Source organism: Calidris pugnax, unplaced genomic scaffold, assembly GCF_001431845.1.
Source record: "Calidris pugnax isolate Ruff unplaced genomic scaffold, ASM143184v1 scaffold28, whole genome shotgun sequence".
Lineage (NCBI taxonomy): Eukaryota > Metazoa > Chordata > Aves > Charadriiformes > Scolopacidae > Calidris > Calidris pugnax.
The window spans coordinates 7,281,485-7,302,076 of NW_015090842.1; the positions used below are offsets into that span (position 1 = coordinate 7,281,485).

The following is a 20,592-nucleotide window of genomic DNA, read 5'->3' on the forward strand; positions in this document are numbered from 1 at the left end:
TCAGTACTTAAATACATACCCAACATTCAGCAAGTCACAACTGTGTAGGTATCAAGAGGACTGTCCCAAAAGGGACATTTTCCATTAGGAAGTGCCTGCTACTGCTGCTCTGGCAGTCATTCACCTCGTTCTTTACTATTTATATGTTTGGATACTTCTGAGCTCTCATCTTATTTTCAATAACTATTTCTTATCTTTCTTTGAGGGAAGCCATTACCATTCAGTAAAAAAGATAACACCAACTCGTTTTAATATGGTCGATAAGCTTGGGGATTTTTTATTCCTCATTATTATTTTAAATATATGAAAAAGAAGTTTGAAAACTTTTGCTCTCTAGTATGAAATGTTTACAGTTTGCAGAACGCAACTGCATTTCAAGCAAACTCTCTTGCAAACACTAGGTATTTTATACAATAACAGTGCAATTTGTCATTTGTAGATTGATCATCTGGCTACAGGCAATCTTTGTAAAGCTTTCACATACAATGCTTATATTTTAAGCTTATTAGTGGCTTTAGATACAGAATTCAGATTTGTATTGAGGCTTCTTCTGTATGCCTGCTGGATGAGCATTGTATAAACAACACCGGTGCGTAGCCCTGAAAGAATCCATTCTAATGCTTGGCTCAGGATGTTAATTGCAAGAACATTGGAAACTCGAAGGCAAATAAAATAACAAGTGTATTTGTGCCAACAGAAGCTGGTTGGGTTGTTACTCGTTCAATATTAGGTATTCAGCGAGACATAGGACTGGCAGAGACAAAGTTTATTCTTATTAGTTGTAGAGAATAATGAATATTTATTATTGAATAAACTCTGACTTTTGACATTCTCAAAGCCTCCAGCTCCATAAGGATGTGTTGGAGCTGACTGCGTTGGCTTTGCTGCTTATTGTTCCTAAGCTGGCAGAGAAAAATAGCATCGTAACCTATGTTGTTGCTTTGCTTTGTGTATTATGTTGACATACATATGTGTATATTTCTATTCTGGTTCTTGAGAACGTTTTACAGCCAGGTTTAGTTCCCTGTGTAAATGTATTTGATTGGTGATGCTTGATTCTCCAGGATCAAGCTGTCTGTTTCATTGAAGGTGTCGCTTTCACCAGAGTGATTGGCATTTTTAACTCTGTTTAGCCGAGACTGCAATCGTTCATGCTCCTTTCTCAACTCTGAGTAGGAATGGGAGAAAGTGTGGAATATTGATGTTGCAGGAAAAGACATGATGAGAATCCCGCTGAGGATGCTGCTCAGAGCCACCATCTGGCCTGGGACGCTCCGTGGTACCATGTCTCCGTAGCCCACAGTGGTCATTGAAATGATAGCCCACCAGTAAGAAGCAGGTATGCTTGTAAATTCAAGCACCTTCCCAGATTCATTCTCGGCGAGATAGACCAAAGGAGAAAACAGAGTGACAGCCACACATAAGAAGAGTAAAAGGAGGCCAAATTCCCGTGTGCATCTCCGAACTGTGAGGCCCAAAGTCTGCAAGCCCAAGGAATGTCGGGCAAGGCGCATTACATACAAGATCCTCAAGGCACGTAAAACCCGTAGCACCAAACCAACCTTCTCCAAGTAAGTGTTGCTGCTTGGCCTGTCGTCCTCCTCGTTTGAGTCCTCCTCTGAGAAGATGAGGGAAATGTAATAGGGTGAAATAGCCAAGAAGTCAATGATATTTAGGGGTCCTTTGAAGAACTGACACTTGCTCCTTGCCTGAATGAATCGGAGGCAGAACTCCAGGGAAAACCAAGCCACACAGATGGTTTCTATGACGAAGATGTAATAGCACTTCTGGGAACACTCACCCTGACACAAAACAAAAAGACAATTAAATAAAAGAACAGTCTGTGAACCAGCATCCAAAAACAGTAAGAAAGAAGCAATATGTATCTGATTGAGTCACTGCTATGGGAAATGAACAAATCCCAGCTAGCAGGTATCTGCATGGCAGCCATCTTTCAGTGGTGTATAGACCATAATAAGCACATGAAATATCTGAATGAACAGATATAATCTACCTGTTTCTTTTCATTATGTTGCTTCTTCCAGTCTAAATGAAGGAAACTCATCTCTGTATAAAGTCTTGGCATGCAGCCTGTAAGTCCCAAATAAGTCCCACTTTCTGCTCTCAAACAAATTAATTTAAACTTGACTGGTTTATAAGCCTGTACAAAAATCAATTTCTCTTCAAAAGAAAGATTAATGTTTGAATGTGTCAGTAAACTTGTGGTGCTGTTCAATGTACGCTGCTTTCACAAGTGCTGTGTACTCTGGTGTAATTAAAAGTGATTCAGAAATATTCATTAAGCCATCTGCATCCTTAGCTCAGTTATGCCGTATATAAATCTTATTTCTTTTATGAACATGCAATGTTTTAATCTAAAGGAAAATAAATACTCAGTAGGTGAAACTTGCCTTGAAGAATCCTCTCCCAGTACGGAGATCACATGCTACGAGCAATACATTGTTGTTTTTATTATCAAAGGAATTGCTTTACTTGAACTACTCTGGAGTCACTTTTTTTTTTTATTTTTTCTGAGCTAAGCTTAAGAAGTGAAACTTCTTTCAGCCTATTCCAGTGAAAAAAGGGGGAAAATGTAAATTAACTTTTAATTATTTGGATGAGCAATGCTACATTGAGCTTTGCCCTTTAGTGATGGGCAGCCACTGGGCTACATCCATACAAAGAGCAAGCTAACGGGTTTTATTGCGGTTTTTTTTTTTTGCTTTTTAACTTTGTGAGTAAGTCTATTGAAGAATGGCACCTCACAGGTACTTGTATATTTTCACAGTGGGATGCTGTCGTTTACATTCAATTCTTGCATCAGTGCAAGTATTCGGGTTGCAGTTTTAATTCAAAACCAGTTCAAGTGAACTGGAGTCTTGCATAGAGTTTGGCTGACTTTGAAGCATCCTTGTATGATTTTTCTTTGCTGAGCACATTATCAAAGCACTGGCATATGAAGTGACAGGGTTTGAATTTTTAGTGAAGGTGAGAAATCTCAGCTATAACTGGGAACCAGAGAAGGGGATTGATGAGTATCGCAACCCTTTGAGATACCAGCCTGGACTCAGAACATGATTTGTCACTGCATGTTACAGAAAACCCAAATGTAGAAGATGGAATTTCATTTTAGATTTTTAAGGTCCTTGGAAATTAATATTTAGCAAATAGCTCTTTCCAGCTACAGCTGAACAATGTTATGGAGTTGTCTTGTGCTCTTGCTGAACATGAACTTGTATCTCAGATGTTCACAACTGCAGATGATCAAGCAGAGTTAGGGACAATGAAGGAGGATCTGTGCAGAGAAAGAATGTCCTTTTGGCAGAGCAGAGTGGCCATGTGTTATTCAGGAGTAACTGCAGACCCTTGGTTTGTGAAAAGCTGTAGAATGAAGTCAAGTCTGCTGTGAGCATCTTTCCTGATAGCCTGTCTCTGAAATTAAGCAATTTACAGGAGCAATTCCTGATACAATATTATCCATTCTCAATTTCACAATATTGATTCAAAACACCACAGGAAACACGTACCCCTACTAATAATTGAACTTACTACTGATGTTCAGTTACCCCCTGCATTGCAATGCAAAGCTGTTTTTTTTAGTGTCCCTTGTGAAAGAATTATTGTTATTCTTGGCAGTAACAAGTCTTTTTGTTAAAGCACTGTTTGTTATTATTGGCTATCAGAGGTTCCTCAGATAAGATTGTAACATCTTCCTTGCGTGTGTGCTTTACCCTATCTCACCTTCAGAACAATTTAGCTGTGTAGCACTGTTTGGGGATTTTTCCTCTTTCAGTAGGCTGGCAGCAGACTGTCAAGATCAGAATTTATCTCAAGGAAACATTGCAAAAGGTAATGAAGAGTTGGCTCCTCTAGAACTACGTGTCCAGGATTATATCAGGCATCAGGTTATAGCTCCATTTGAAGTCATTGCTGTGGCAGTGCCTGGAGTGCATTGATGTTTGTGGAGCTGCTGACTTGGCTTGATGAGATTGCTTGTAATCAGCAGTTGTGTTATGCAGCCTGCACTTTTCTGAGTTGTAAATTATTTGTACAGTGCAGCCTACTCTCTGCACAGACCTGCCTATGGTCACTGTAGTGCTGTGGCCTGTGAATTATTCATTGTTCCCATCAAGATTTATTTTATTTTTTGTTAACTGGGCTGAATTTCCAGTACATCTGTTACTTGTTTGCCTTTATGCATTTACAGGTGACATTGCTCTCGGATCATCCTGTAGCTTTTGCTATTCCTTCCTTGGAAAATATAATAAAATAAATTTTGTTTGCTGGAAGTTTTAACCATTAAGATCTAGGGTGTCTTTTGAATTGAGTGTGAAATTTCAAGGTGTAGCATCATAAGGACTGGTTGGGAAGTTGTTTTTTTTTTTCTCACCGCGCTTGTTTGCCTCAGTATTCCCTATGGAAAGTTATATATATTTAGAGATACACATTTAGGAAGCTGGCTGCATAAATTGTTTTTTTTTTTTTTCTTGCCGCCCTCGTTTGCCTCAGTATTCCCCATGGAAAGTTATATATATTTAGAGATAGCAATTTATGCAGCCAGCTTCCTAAATGTGTATTTCATTGTTCAGAAGAGCATCCTTCAAACTCTTCAGGAACGTTATTGTGCATTTTATTTTTCCTTTGTGTGTAGTTGTGGATGTAAAGGATGGCGAGTTCCCCCCTGTTAGCACACTTTGTCTTTTTCATGTACTTTCCAAAAGACAGTTCAGAAATTTTTGCATGTGATTCAAACCACGGTCCCTTTTTCTGCTGCAGCAAACAAAAGAACGGCAATATCATAATCTCTGACAGTGCGATTAATGCTGCAAATTCTGTGCTTCATTTTTTTTTTTTTTGGAAGAAGCAGAAAAAGAAGGATGTGTTTCCTTCAGACATGCCTATGCTACATGAAGTCATGCAGCAAAACCAGCCGTGTGTCTCAGAGGGAACTGATTTATACATTCAGCATTGTAGCTCTGAATGGAGGTGACCAACTCAAGCCCTAGAAATAATGCAGCTGGGCTACTGCCCCACAGCAGGGCAATTTCACTCCATTACATAGTGTAGATATTACAGTGATTTAGTGAATCCATTGACATCTGCCAGAAACTTCCAAGCCTCTTTCTCTGCCTGCTGGCTTATTTCTCTGTCACCAGTGTCTGGAAAGAGAGAGTAAGGTCCTGGCTCTATGGGATTTAATGAGAACCTGCTCATTAATTTCACATTGGGAGAAAAATATCATCCAGTGAGTTTGCATGTGAATTTTTTATACATTACAAATACTTGTGTATGTTATGTAATATATGTGGTGACATGGTGTATACAGAATATCCCTCTCTAATGTCAGTCTTTTTGAAGATTCTTGATCATTTTGAACATCCTGTTCAAAAGCAGCAAATATTGGAATTATAAGAGGAAAAGAGGAAATACTAAACACCAAAGCTAATTTCTGTCTCTCCCAGTATTTTTGATGATTTTAGACTTTGAAGTGCTTTATGTTCCACTTATAACTGCTGTCCAAAGGGCTGGCAGAATAACACACTGACTTCAAACCCTGTGTTCTTACCAAAATAGGGATGCCTGTATGTCACTGGTAGATTTCAAAGTTGCTGTTGTCACCAAATTCCCATTAGATGCTAGCTACTTTCAGTGAACTGGCAAATTGTGGGCCAAATACTCTGATCCATGGAAGGGTTTTTTGCATAAATGGCCAATAATGGATTTTCTGTGCCACAAGGACATCTATAGATTTCCTTTTCCTGAACAAAGCACACACATGTGGGAAATTCTAGTAATCAGTGCCTGCTAACACAAACACTGCTCTTTACTTTGCCATTAACTAGAGCAGAATTCTGAGCTTTTATTTTCAGATCTTTGAGTCAAATTTGTCACTGACTTCATTCTCTTCCTGACTGCATTTTTGCATCCAAAGTTCCATGGTGTAGCAGAACGTATGAAAGCTCCAAGCCAGTCTGGTGTGGACTGTGAACATGAGGGGAAGATGAGGTTTTATTTATAACTGACCACGACATATTTTGTGTGGCTTTTTCAACAAAACCCTGTGGCATATTTTACACTGCCGTAATGCCAATCAGTACTCAAACTGGCATCAACTCTGACAGCAGAACAGTTACCAAAAAGCCATTGGTGAGTGAGTATCTCACTCTTTATGCTTTATTCATCCTGCAGATTTGCTTTTGAACAATGGAGGAGTTTATCAGGATTTATGGAACTTCTCTCTAGCTGAAATTCCACAATGTATGGTATAAATGTAATAAAATGAGTGCCTGGTATTGATCATAGGTATGAAAAGAGATTTGGCTCAGCAATGAAGGAAACAATATTTTATATGTAAGAAGATATATACTCAGTCTGATGCCTGAAATATTGAGTGATTTCTTAAATTTATAAATGACCTCAAAGCAGCAAAGTGGCTGTTTCAAACTTCTGTGCCACCAGAGGTAATAAGCAATTCGTGCTTCCTTTTCATTATTGCCTTCCACTATATAAAGTTATGGCTTATTTTCTGGATTCTCTTATGTGCTGGAATGTTTATCGTGTTACAGTAAAATTGCTTGTTCTATTAACTTCTTTTAGATATAAAAAAATCTGCTTGTTCTAGGATACTTCTATTAACTTCTTTTAGATATAAAAAAATAGGCTCGTAAGGAAATATAAGACGGCGGTACCGAGTCCAGTTAGCCCAGTGCCCTCTTCCAACAGCCTGAGAAAACAGATGCCCAAGGCAAATCTCCCAGCTTCTAGTTTCCACTCTAGAGCTTCCTGTGCTGAAGGTGGTGTTCGTGTAAGCAAACCCATCTGCTTTCTGCTGCCTGTTTCATGGAGACACCCCTTGGCTTTGAACTTGGTGCCCGTTACTTTCATCTGATGCCCCTAAGCTCTGTCACTGGAAAGGACCCTGCTACTTGGTTGACAGTTACTCGTTTCCTGCCATTTGTGATTTTGTAGACCTCTGTTGCAGCTGCTGTCGTAGCTTGTTCCCATCCTGAGGAATTCTGCCTGCCTTGGTCCTTGTGTGAACTCGTTCCATCCTTGTTGCCTTTCTCTGGCCCGTTTCCTTTTTGAGGTAGAAGTGACTGGGACTTGCAGTTTTAAAGTGTTGGTGAACTGTAGGTTTATATAACCAAATTTATACATTTTTATAATTGATTTTATGCTTCTTATTGTGTGCTCCTTACAAAAATTTAAGCACTTTGGATTTATGTAGGAACAATGCTTGGAAGGTTTCTGATAGTAAGAAATTGTGTGGCTCTGGTAAGTGTTACGGAACCTTTCTTGCAGTACCTTTTTTGAAAGGATCTGAGGTTCAGGAATTCAGCATCTCTGAGGCCAGGACTGGCCAGGGTGATGTGTGGTGGCTAAATCTCAGTCCTCAATCCCACAGGTGAGTTTACAGAAGAGTAACGTATTCACTAACTATGAATTCAAGCTAAATGAGCTTTAGATATGTGCCACTCACAAGATAAATAAGATAAATTTCCTGGCAAAGTGCCCTCTTAGTTTACCAGCAAACATTAGTTAAGGCATAATGACATCTACGATAATAAACAAAACCAGATCTCAGAGTTATGCTGCACTAACCTATCTTACAAGATATATAAATCTTATCTAGTGAAAATAATATCTTTATATGCATCAATAATTGTAGCAATGCCCAGGGAGACTGAATCAGAATTTCCCCTGCGGAATATATATCTTGTCTATCCACCTTGTTTTTCAGATGCAACTCACTATGTTACATTTTTTAGACAAGGAAAAAATGTATTGTTTATAGATGACTGGATGAGAACACCAAGGTACTATTCTTATGCCTTCAGGATCTGCTCTGTGTTGACCATTTGTGTCCCACTTGGTTGTACTCTAAGGCACATTATAATTAAAATACGAGGTGGAAAACTTATTCTGAATCATTACCTGATCTGCCAAGTGATTTCCTACTGCCGAAGTTTTACCCCAATACCTTTTGCAGTGGGTATTTACCCTTTAGTCCGTTGCAAGGTGTTTTTGCATAAAAGCTGAAGCAAACACAAAACAGAGTGAGAACTTGCATTTTGCACATTGCACACTTTGGTATGACCCTCTTCTAAAATTGAGGATTCTGAGCAATTGAACCTGAGTCCACCTGGCCTCAAAGCAGCTGAAGGTTGTGTTGCAGGATGATAGAAAGGTTGTCAGGTTTTACCTCTGGTCCCCTCACCAGTATCAACTGGAACAGATCAGTTCTTTCTAATCCTCTGCAGAGCACCGTAGAAATCAGTGGCTGACTACTTGCCAGCAGGCTAGCAAAATTCGGCACTTTTCTGAAAAGGGGTATTCTATCCCTGCCTGCTCTATATTGTGGCCATGGACTCTTCATGTTTTGTTACTCTTAGCAAAAAAAACACCCCAAACAAATCCTTTTTAAGCAATTTCTGGAGTGTGAAAGAGGGGATTGAAATGGTCTGAAAACACCAGAGGGAGGCAGGCAAAGTTTCTCGTAAGCTGAGGAAAAAGGGGGAAAAATCCTGTTATTCCCATTATACTGTAAGTGCAGTTCTCCAGTGGTATTGGGGTGGGAACAGGGTGGGTACCACAGTTCTGCCTTTGGTGTGATTGACTGGACTTTTGTGGAAGTCACTGGCATCAATCTGAACCTGTTTTCCATGGTGTGTAATTTGGGATTTCATACCATATCTTAATAGGGCAGAGTCTGAGATGTCAATAATCTATTTTCCAGTTAAATGGTGAAATTTGCACCAATGCTTGTAGAACACTTTGCTAATAAGTACTGCTGGATCAGTACATGGATTATTTCAGAATCACATCATACCTACAGAGGTTAATATTTTCAAAGCTTTAGAGTGGAAATCAACATCTACATCAGCAATATGTATATATGTTGCTTATGCAGCATACTTATGAGAAAAGCAAGTAGTATTATTTATGAAGCCAAGTTGATAAAAGTCCTTGAACACACCTAGAAGTTGTGATTGAACCATTGTATGGGAAGGCTGTTATTCCCAGGGTATATCTATGGAGAGCAGCTGGCTCATCGTCATAAAACAAATGAGCAATGGACAAAAAGGGTCTGAAACCTCTTCCCAGCTAGATCCACCCTTGATGCAGTAGTGATTCTTTCCAAGTAAAGGCTCTTTTGGTGTTCAGCCACCCCTACTAAACAGTCTCAAGGCAGGGAAGGAATTCATAAAGCAATATACTTGACTGTTCTTGGTTCAGACTCCTATTGGAGTCCTAAAGGAGAGTTTTCTTAAACATAGGCTCTGGCCCTGCTTAGCGCTCTGCAGTTGGGCTGCCAGAACATCATCAAAGAGAAACGTGCCTGGCAGCGTCTCTGATGCGAGGTCATGGTCCACATCTGCTAAACTTACTCTGGCACGTCCACATTTTATTTGGCACATTCAAGTGCAGCCAGTTACCCCTCAGATCCTTCTCTCTGATCCACACGCTGCTCTGTGGATCGAGGCCAGTGTCCACTGAAGTGGTGGCAGATGGGAGCAGTCTGTATCGTGGCTGTCCACCTGCCTTCTGCCTGCTTCTCCTATCCAACACTCAGTAGAGAGGCTTATCTCAGCAAGGCTGCTCTTCTTGCAGTCTGGCCTTTTGGCCCGCTCAGAGGTAAAACATTCAGCCCGCTCTGTGGAGGATTTAGAAGCCAAACTCACAGGAATTTTCCTCTCGAAGCCCGAGATTAACATTTTCTGGGCAGAGTGCTGTTTACCAGCCTTTTGCACTCCTTTAGATTATACATGGACACTGCACCCTGGTCTACAGCTTCTTCCCAAGCAATTCCCTCAATGAAAAAAAGATGTGCTAAAGTAATAGTGAGAAAACAACCTTCAGTTCTTGCTCTCGCCTGGCCACAAATCCAAGGCGGTGGGTCTACAGGGTGAGGCTACAAAAGACTAGAGAATGGTGAGGCAGATTGAGACCTCAGCGTAGGGAGATACCTAACGTCTGCCGGCTGTTCTTATCCCAGTTCACAGCAGGAGATGAACTGATGGAGGGGAGAGATCTCTTTTGGCTGTAAAGTGATGATTCAGGAAGCATTGTGCCAATCTGTGTTCCCTGCCTACCTGGAGCTGTGGGATCCAGCTGCAGTGCTGCAGGTACTGCTGAATCACTGCCACCGCATTGCCGCTATTATTTGAATAATTAAACCGTGCTCTGCTGAATCAAACGATGGTCGGGGAGAACTTGAAAACCCCAAGCTATGGATCGCTCAAGTACTTGGATTTATGGTTACAGACCGATGCAATGAAATCAAAAGGTTCACAGCCTGCTGAGAAAGAGACTGTAACCTGATTTACAGAATGATGAGCTTGTTAAAGGAACGCTGCGTATTCTGATCACAGAACCATTTCCCACTCACTTTGCTTTATGGGAAAGAAGCCTGGACTTATACAAATAATTACTATAACTAGTATATTTGAGGTAACTAAACTAATATTGGGATTATATTAATGTGGACATTAGAAAGAACATAGAAGGAAATTATTATCTCTGTATCCAACACATAATTATCTCCTCTGGGGCAGAAGTGTAACTAAACTGAAATATTTCAATTAACTTTTAAGCTTGGGTCCTTACTCTGCAAACACTGTGAGAATCAGTCTGAAGAATGTGAGTTTGATTTAAAGCAATTGGTGACCCCGGAGTGTTTGTGTTAGGAGAAAGATGTGGAAGTGTTAACTTTTTCTTGTTTTTCTAGGAATAAATTTAAAAGACTTAATTTTGTAACTATAGAGTCAAAATGACATGGTATTTATCTGGAACTTAGGAGGATGACCTTCAATTTCTAGTTTTGCTTTTGGTCAAATAATTTGCCCTGTTACTGTTTATTCTCTGCTTCTTTCCTTGCTGCAATGGACCTTCCTTGGAGCAGAGACTCCTTGTTATTGTACCTGTGTAGTAGAGGACATACAGCAGGGTCCCAAATATGGTTGAATCTGTTATAAGGGAAAATCCTAGTGCTAACAGGAGGTGCTGACACTGTGGGGATAAGCACAACATATGCAGTGCATAGCCCTGACGCTGCAATGAAATTAGCAATTAGATTTGCTCAGAATTAAAATACCAGCTTGTGAATTTGACTGCAGTACTAGACTGAAGAGTCCTCAAAGTTTTCCATAATATGCAAAGAGCACTTTCTGAAACACATACAAATTTGGGTGGTTGTTTATTTTTAATACTTGTTGCATTCTTGCTACAAATTTGGAGGATGCATTGATTTTTAATAGTGTTTTCCAAAAATAGAGTGTCTCCCCCTCAGGAAATGCCCATCTTTGCTGAGAAAACATCATCTGTACCGAACCCCTTGGGGTGAGTGAAGTGAGGAAAGCAAATGGGACTTTTTCCCCCTTTGTAGGTATTACAGACTTGAAAGCAGCAAAAGGGAAAAGCAAGCCCGATTCCCGGTGAGGAATGCATGTGCTGGCACGTTGAACAGCAGCTGATTGACTGCCCGCTGCAGAGCAGCTGGAACAGCTGGGTGTCCCCCCAGGATAGCGTGCAAAGCCAGGAGACTTAGTGCTGTTGGGATACAGCCAAAACTGGATGAACATAAGGCAAACTAATAATGTCTAATTGTGCTTTCTGAACACTGGACCTTGTGCTGGCAAAGCCAGCTTTTGAAAACCACGCGGAATCCATTTACTCGCTGAAGTGGAGTGTCCAGGCTTTCTAAAGAAAATTGGTTTGTGTGGCAGCCAGGGCAAGCTGAGACACAGATGTCCAGCAGCGCCTGCTCCCCACTGTGCCCCTCTCTGGTTATGTACAGCGGGGCTTAAGTCATGTGAACTTCATCAGTGTTGTACGTATTAGATTTAATGCTGAAATACATAATTCTGTTTGTGGATGCTTGAAAAACAGGTACTTATAGTGTGGAACTATGAAATCAGAGTCTTGACATAATGGTGCAACTTCAAGGTCAACTCTTTTGACATTACTGAACAAATATGCAAACCTCAAAAGAAGGCAGATCCCATAAAGCAATAATTTTGTATATCAATCAAAGTCCTAGGGTTGAATATTCGGATTTCTGTTGCTTCACAGCTTCTTATTTCTTATATCTTTCTTCAATTGCTATTAATTCAACTAATTCACTGCACAAAGCAAATAAGTTAGCTGGATTCTATTGCGCCGAGTACACCTTAGTAGACTGGGAGGCTTTTGGTGCTTCAGTAAAGCACATTTTCTTACTTTTAAGTGCAGCAACAATTTCATTGGTGATCAAAATGGTTAGAAGAAATCAGAATTGTACTAGATGACTAGATAATTTAAGAGAGTGAGTGTCTGCAGTAAGTGTTCCAATAAGAGCCCCAAAAATGTATTGAGTAGATGCAATAAAACCAAAGCACATCCAGCTTTATTTTCTTCCAAGTAATTTCAAGTCATATGTATATACCAGTATATTTATAGATAGGCATGTACACATACGCCTTTATAGTCTTACACTTTTAAATGAGCATTACAAGTGTTTCTGAAAGTCAGGATTTCATTAATCTCTTTGCGTTAGAGCCAGTCATTCTGGGCCGTGCTTTGTGTGATGTGTGCTTGTGTTAGAAGCACTGAGTTACTGTGAAATATCCCTGCTTTTCGGGTATATTCTGAGTAGTGCCCCAATTCAGTAGTAGTACTCTGAACTAGTCACTGAAAAATGTATTTTTCAGCAGAAATCATTTTGCCCTGGCTAATCAGCTAGAAAATTATTTTTTGATCAATACTTAGACCTCCTTATCTAAAAGCTATAAAAACGGTAGCCAGCAGTATCTGTCAAAATCTGGCTGTATCTTCAGTTTGCCAAAGGTGATTGTGTCTAACAGTTGGCCAAATTAGACTTTGATGAAGAGTCTTACCTTTGCAGACTACGTGAGCAGCAGAACTAGGCTTACAGTCCTGTCGTTGCTACTCTTCATATGGATTATTATCTCCTCCAGACCACTCCCCAGTTATTCGAGTTTCCCTATAATGAGTGCACTAAAGATATTTATGTTACCTGCAGGTTATGGGTAGGGTTGGAGCTTTGTGTTTGAAAGTCTCTGTAATGGAATTAATGGCTTGAATACTGAGGATGTACCTCTTGCAAGCCTATCTTCACATACTGATCTGGCTAGATACAAGTCAATGTGATTTTTTTATAATTAAGGCATTTAGCTGTGGCAATAATAACCCTGATGAAACAAGTAGCTTGTTTGATTTTCTTTCTCTTCACAGTAAGATCAATAAATTGTTTTTTTCCCCTATAAAGTAAAATTACTCCATTTCTAAAGAAAATGTGTTTCTTGGCAGTTTCCTCTAGTGTACAAGCCAAATAGGCTGGTTTTAGTATCATACAGACAACATCAGCGACATCAAACATGGAAAAACACGTCAGGGCCTCCAGAATAATGGTGTAGAATGAAAAAAAAAATAAGTGGTTCTATGTATTAGATACTGGGTTCTTTTCCTCTGTTCATGTTTTCTGGATTCTCAATGTAACCAGACACTAAAAACTTACTCTTTTAAAAGGAGTTAGATTTTCAAATAATCAAATGACCCTGGGAATTGGAGCTTTAAAAAAGTGAATATTCTATGTTTCAAGATAAAATGATTAGATCTAACATCACTGGTTGCAGTTTATGTTGGTTATGTTTCATTAGGTTATATACAACACAAAGCAATTAAGAGCTTCTCAAGGTCAGTTAAGAGCAAATACAAAAATCAGTGGTAGCAAGGTCTGACCACTCACTGACCCTTGGAGAGGAGAGGGAGAGCAGAGAATAGGGATTTCCTTCTCTCTTAAGCCACACTCACATGTGGCTTGTTGGGAGCTGTCAGCTCTGGGAAAAAGGATTTGGTTGTTACCGGTGCTGAGGGACAGGGAATGGAAATGTTTGGGGTTTTGATTTTGTTTTTGTTTTTTTTCTCCCTTTGTCCTTAATTTCCTCACCTTCCTGAAGAGACGACCTTGCTATATCCTTTCTGCTGAGTCATTTCTCTAGAGGATGCCAATGTTAGGGACTCATTAAAGGAAGTATCTCATCCTAAAGCAAATCCCAAGGGTGCTTCAAAGCATTCTCCCTGTCCAGGCTCTTCAGCAGTGGTTTTATTCCCTGGTTCTCTGGTGTAATGATGTTTGTTCCTTTGGGTTAGATGTGCTGAGCAATGACTATTTCAGTTAAACCTCTTGGATCCTGATTGTAACTCTTATGTGGGACTGGGACTTTCGGCAGACTTTGATGGGAATTTTGCTTTTTCTCTCATGGGTTAATCTTAATTCCTTCATTTGAGGGAAATACTGGTAAATTTTGTCACTTCTGCTTTCTAATTGTATATGTGTAGCCTCTGATTCAGATTTGTGGTTCTCTCAGGCTACCCATTCAGATCAATAACAAATAGAGTTCCTCACTTTCAAATATGCCTTTTTATTTCTGTTTCTACATACACATTTGCCTTGATTACTACATTTTGGTATATATTTGCTTCCTTACTGAAAACAGTTTGGTCTCCATAAAGAAGAGATGCAAATATCCTAGATAAGGATGTATTTGCCACTGGAGGATGTGACATTTCAGTTATTTTTATACCCAAATAACATAATTTGTTACTGATGAGTCCCCTTAGCATCATGTGTGATAAATCCTTTTGATATCTGTTTCACAGTCAGACTTGAGATCACTAGAGCTACATTTACCGCTCTAGAGTTTTCCTGAAGTTTTGGCTTCCTTTGCCTGGGGTTGTTCCCTGGGATTCACGGCAGGTGCTTATGTGATATATAGTTACAGAATAGTTTGCCCATTACCTGTGTTTTTCTTCCACATCTCTAATCAGGAGGTTCCTAAGTGTCATTTGACATATTCTGGAGTGTGTGCAGGGTATCAATCATGATGTGTTCTTTATTTCACTTTCGGCTGTATTCCGATCTTTAAGCTAACCCTCCTCTCCCTTTTCTGCTGCCCATAGAGATGGCTCCTTCCCTCCCCTCTGGTTGCCAGGGTGACTGGGTTTCCCTGATGCGGATGCTCTTGCCTTGGCTCCTTGCCATCCCTCTCCCAGAGTTTTCACTTTCCCTTGGATGGTGAGGACTCCTGGTTGCTCTTCTGCCTGCCCAGCAGCTATTCTCCCTTCTAAGCAGATGTGGCTTAGCAACTGCTGAAAGGATAAGTGATTTTATGTGCCTGCAGGGTGGGATCAGCCAAGCCTCTGAGTGGAGTCACCTTGTATTATTTTTCCCAGGTTTTTTTCTTTGATTGTTTTTTTTTTTTTTTTTTTTTTTTTTCTCTGATCCTTCTCCTTGAGCTGGAGTCCAGCCAGCTTTCACTGTCTTAATGTGGCTGGGATGATGAGAAAAAGGACCCTAGAGTGGTACATATGCAGCAGAGGTAAATACAAATTTTATTTGTATTTCAGAATGGATAAATTCAATTTCCAGTGTTAGTGGCACTGGGAAACGGATCCTTGCAGTACTTGTAAACACATTTACACATAGAGGTTTTACCAAGCTTTAGCTCAGGAATTAATAAACCTCAGGATAGGTAATCTTTGAATTCAGGGGTGGAATTACAGGTTGTTCAGAAACTTTATTGAAGGAATTTGACTGTTTTTTGTAACTAAGCAAACTGATATCATGTGATCTTTATGTTTAAACCAAAGAGACAAAATTGCAGATTCTGCATGCCTGTCCCAGGTTGCTGGTAAATGTGGCCCCATCTTGGAATGACTTTCAGAGGTTGACCAAAGAACAATTTGGAGTTACAAATCAGCGCAGAGTTGCAGTTTGCCTGGGTATGACTCAGCTGCAACCAAGAAGTAGTATTTTAAGTCAATTAAGTTCTCCGAGCTGTTTGTCTAGTTCTAGCTAAAATGTTCTTTTGAGATCTCCATAAGAAAATCTTAGGTGTTGCAGGCTAAGAACTTAAGGATGGGATGGAAAAACTACTATTTAGTTGTTCATGTTCTCTGCTTTTCCATAAGGCACGAGTATTTTCTCTAATGTATTCCCCTGTGTTTTCTCTGGCATAATTTTAAATGATTCAAATAATAGGACTTTTAATACTCTGTTCTGTGCTTCTGGGACACAGTGACAAAGTGCATTAGACTGCTGCTGTAAGTGTAAATTATGGAATGTTTCCAAATATTTGGACAAATGTGGTTCCTTTGCTTAAGTTCATTTTTCATCTTCTCCTCTGCACTTTAAACATTCCATCTTTTGAGCTTATTTCAATCCACTTTGCTTGTATTTAAAGTAGTGATATATATGCAGATCCCTAAGTAGTAATGTCATCTGTGTTTTATAGGAAATCCAGGAACAGGAGCTACACTGCAGCTACCAGATAGACATATAACCCTTAATGTGCTTCCCTTTTTAACATATGGTTAATTATTTTTAAAACACACAACATATTACATCTAGCTGAGCTCTGAAACATTATGTGCTTGTTCTTTTGCATGAAAAGTATGTATAATAGCTTTTTCTGCAGTGGTTGGGCAATTAAGATAAAATGCATCAGGCTACTTCCATTAACAAAGTTAGTAGGAAGCACTTGCTAGAGCAGAGTTTGTAATGTTTTTACATCTAGCAGTAAGAAGGATGTTCTATATTTAAAGCTCTTTCTTGGAAGAAGCATTGGAACAGTTTTTCCTGCCAAAAGTAATATCTGTGGAAGGCTGTAAGAGCACCAGACTTATTACTGAAAAGTACTGGTCTTCCTATGCAAATGTAAGTTAATATTCAAGGGGTTAACTGAACAGGGAATGATCTTAAATTTCAGCTCTCTTTGCAGTCCTTAGTTTTATTCAAAGACTTCAAATATAATGACATCTTCACCATGACTGTGCTGCTTTGACTTACTGCTTGAGCAATAAAATATATACAGATTTTTGTATTGTGCATGCCATGCTGGGCTATAAGTGTAAATATTACTTTATTCATCAATATACAGTACTCTGAGGAATGTCTTATAGCAGTGGTTGGGGCAGGGAGTTTGAGATGGATTTCCTCAACACTTTTGGAAGGGCAGTTTGCAAATGAAGTGCAGGATTCATTGAAGAGATAAGTTAAGGTTATTTGATGGATTTGGGCACTACAACATCTGAAATAACATTGGATTGTTAATTTTCTCTGTTTCATTATGAGAATGATAAATCTTTAAAATGCTGAAATATTCACAACACTGTTATAGAGAAGATCCTTCATGTATGATACAGGCTTGATTTACTTGCCCTGAGTTAATGTGGATGACTAACTTGAAAAGGGTTTAAATGCAGTTAGCAGTTCAGCTAGTATTTGGCATTGCTTCTACAATATGTACATATATATGTGGGCAAATACAGAATTCTATTAGCATGGAATTACGATTTCTGGAGGTGCAGCTTTTTAGTATCAGTATCTGTGAAAATACTTCATCTGTCTCTCATCCTTTAATTTTTATGCAACTATTGAACTGTGACATTAAACATAAATTAATGAGTATTTCTACCTCTTTAAAGATTGGGCTGTATTATCACATGGGAAGATGCCCTGCTATTTAAAAAACAAAGATGTCAGAGTTAAATATTTCTTTAGCTGATGTGTCCAAACAAGAGATTGCTGGTAACTAGAGAGTAAGGCATGTTGAAGAGAAAACTCCACAATGTCAATCTGAGTCTCAGTGCTAACAAGTGATCACAACTTACACTTCCAACTGCTTCTTAGGAAGGAAAAACAGTGCTAGATTAAAAAGCTGAGGATCTGTTCTGTCCAGAAGCTCTTGCCTGTTTGCATTATTCTTAATGGATATAACTTTGAGAGAATAAATTTAAGCCATTGTTGCATTTTCTGTTATAGACCATTTCTTTACCAGCGACAGTTTTGAACCTCATCGCTACAGATTTTCTGTATGTTTTTTTCTCTTTTTAATGATGTATGCCTAGCAAGATAGATGCATTTCTTTTAATTCTGTAGTTAGACCAATTAAAAAAAGACTGACTTACCCTGTCTTCTTCAGCTCTTAAGTCTGGCATTGTGCTAACACAAAGGCTTATAGCTGTGGTGGCCACAAAGAGAATGGAGAGACAAGCAAAGACTTTGCCTGGGAGTCCTGACTGGGGATTTTCTACCATATCTCTGAGTCTGTTCATAAACTGTCCAAATCTGGTTTTCTCATCCAAGACACATGCAGCTTCTTTGCTCTTCCGAAGTTCCTCTTCTTTGCGTACCTCGGCCAACTCCTGGAGTTTTTGAAATAGTTTTCGAAAGCAGCAGTTCTCCAGGTTGGATTCCTCAATCCCCCAGTATCTCAGCTCCTCCTGAAAAGACAAGGCACACATGTCTCTTAAGAGCATCAGCTTCCCCGCTGCTAGAAAGCTGACAATCATCCCAAAAGCATTGGGGTTCCTGTCAAAGAAGAACTCGTGGGTGTCTTCATCATAATCATCACACAGCTGAATTATTTCTTCATAGCTGCTGCAAAACTTAAGTTTGCTCAGTCTGGTCAGGGGAAATTCATCTAAAGTACTCCAAGGTAGCAGGTACTTGATGCCTCCAACATTTATCATGATCTCTCTTTTTAGATCGACTGCAGAGACTTGATCAGGATGGTAAATCCTCCTGGCTCTTTGGTAATGGACCCCTTTGACAGAAGGGGTTTCAACGGAGACAGGAAAGAGGTGGCTCAAGGAATTGCAAGAATTGTAGCTAATGTTACTATAGTCTTGGTCACTGCCTCCGGAGAGAATAGGCATCTCTAAGAGTTCTCACTGGGACATCCGAAATGGCATCAGAGCAGGGTTATCTGTTATCCAAAAGACATGGAAAGGAGGAGAAAACATAGCAGAGGTTATTGCAAGAGAAAAGGTGTTTCAGGCTACTTTACTAAATCGCAAAGTTAACGAGCGTGTGTTTTGTAAGTAAAAGTCACCTCTGTGCTTCTTCCTGAGATCTGCAGCCTGTGAATGCGATTTGCTTTGCAGCCTCATTGGTTGTCTGGCAACACACAGACACGGAGGAGAGCTAAAGCCTCATTCATAATTATTGTGCAGGGTCGGGTGCCTGCAAATCCAAACGCAAACAGATCCGGCTCTTCTCCCAGCACCTCTCGGGCATCGTTAGATCCTTGTATTTCCCGGTGGTTGTCACTTTGCTTTCTTGTTTCTATAAACCCTTAAATACATGCTAACTCAACTAAACTGCTTAATAGTTATTAGAGTTAGAGTGGTCAATTACCTGTCATCAGCTGGATGTAAAGTTACTAATTGCTTTAAGTTGGAGGCTCGGATTGCAATTCCTCTTCCTTTCCCTGCACTGTTCTGCCTGCCTCTCGGGGGTATTGCAAGGATTAGCCAGTAGATGTTTGTAAAATGCCTTAAGAGGTAAAGTGCTGTGTAAATGGCGACTATTGTTATCAACCCAGTCTGCTGTCACTGCAAATTACTGAGAAGATATAGAGAACATTTGCCCACCCTGGAGAAAACTTGTTTCGCAGACAGAAAGTGAAGTATTTTATCAGCTCGGGGTGGAGGGGGGGAAGCAATTGAAAGACACGCTCGCTTTTCACTTCCCCCTTTCAGGATCAACTCCCTGGTTTTGTTCATAATCTCTAAAGATTCAAAAGCATTTATTAGCCCAAGCCAGTGATGTGCAAAAATTGCAAGGAAACTTCCCCGAAGTTACTTACCACCGCGCCACGGGCTGCTGCCCAGTGCCTGCCTTCCCCGCAGGTGAAGTACACATGCTGCAAACTGCTCAGCTGCCCTCTGAGTTACCATCCAGCAGAAAGACCTGGGGATATTTTACAGTATTGATTACATGAAAAATCACTCTAGCACTCTGGAGATCGCAGTCTCTTTCCTCTTTCTCTCCTCCTTTCCGGGAAGGGGAAAATACTCGTATGTGTTCATGTAATATATGGTGTGCTAATAGATCCTTTGCAAAGGAGACAGTGTCCTAAGTGGCAGCTCCTCTTCTGGACTCCTGGGGCTTCCTGGTGAAATCTGCTGAGTGAGAGCTGGTGGATCCTGCCCTTTCCCTGTCTCTCCTCTGTTTCCCTTGGCACTGTCAGTGTGGTCCTGGAAGAGGAGGGGAGAGGGAAGGGGGAAGGGCTTAGAAATAATCTCTCCAGCATCCCTCCGTCTATTCAGCAGGCTGCAGGCAGCAACTGGGTAAGAACATGGAGTACAAGGGCAGTCTCCGACTAATGAGGTTTAATAATAAGTAAATTCTGGCAAACCTACTTAATAAAGCAATTTCAATGTGTATTAACTCCTTCCATTGTAGTCATACCACAGCTCCTTGCTCTGGAGACACCAGTCAAATTCTTTAGGAGCAGTTTCTGTGTACTGCATCCCTCTTGATTTGCTCTCAATTATCCCTAGATGGAAAGGGAAGTTTGGTCCATGGATGCTGGGTCTCAGCATTCCTTTGGCTGTTAGGGAAGTGCTTTTCTCCTGTAAAAGAAAGGGTCTCTGGCTTGCAAAGAATAGGTGCTGAGCATCCTCTTTTCTAGATCTGCAGTACTTTCCAACAGCCAAGAACTTTTTCCTCTCTACTTTACAGATGGTGGGAAGTCTAACATAATCCTTTTCTCATACGAGGCTCTAGGAGGGATGAGCTTGCTG

General features: G+C 40.1%; 1 protein-coding gene across 2 annotated transcripts; it reads right to left on the reverse strand.

Annotated features, from left to right (window-relative positions):
• Nucleotides 1–965: 965 nt before the first annotated feature.
• Nucleotides 966–19,997, reverse strand: KCNG4 (potassium channel, voltage gated modifier subfamily G, member 4). Of its 2 annotated transcripts, none has more exons than XM_014942236.1 (3): nt 19,653–19,997; nt 17,971–18,770; nt 966–1,802 (listed from the first exon to the last, which is right to left on the reverse strand). In XM_014942236.1, exons 2-3 carry the CDS (start codon nt 18,718–18,720, stop codon nt 1,017–1,019), a joined length of 1,536 nt encoding a protein of 511 aa, XP_014797722.1. In that variant the 5' UTR covers nt 18,721–18,770; nt 19,653–19,997; the 3' UTR covers nt 966–1,016. The 2 variants fall into 2 exon arrangements, with proteins under 2 accessions (XP_014797722.1, XP_014797723.1); XM_014942237.1 differs by lacking the exon at nt 19,653–19,997 and adding an exon at nt 18,897–19,006.
• Nucleotides 19,998–20,592: the final 595 nt, after the last annotated feature.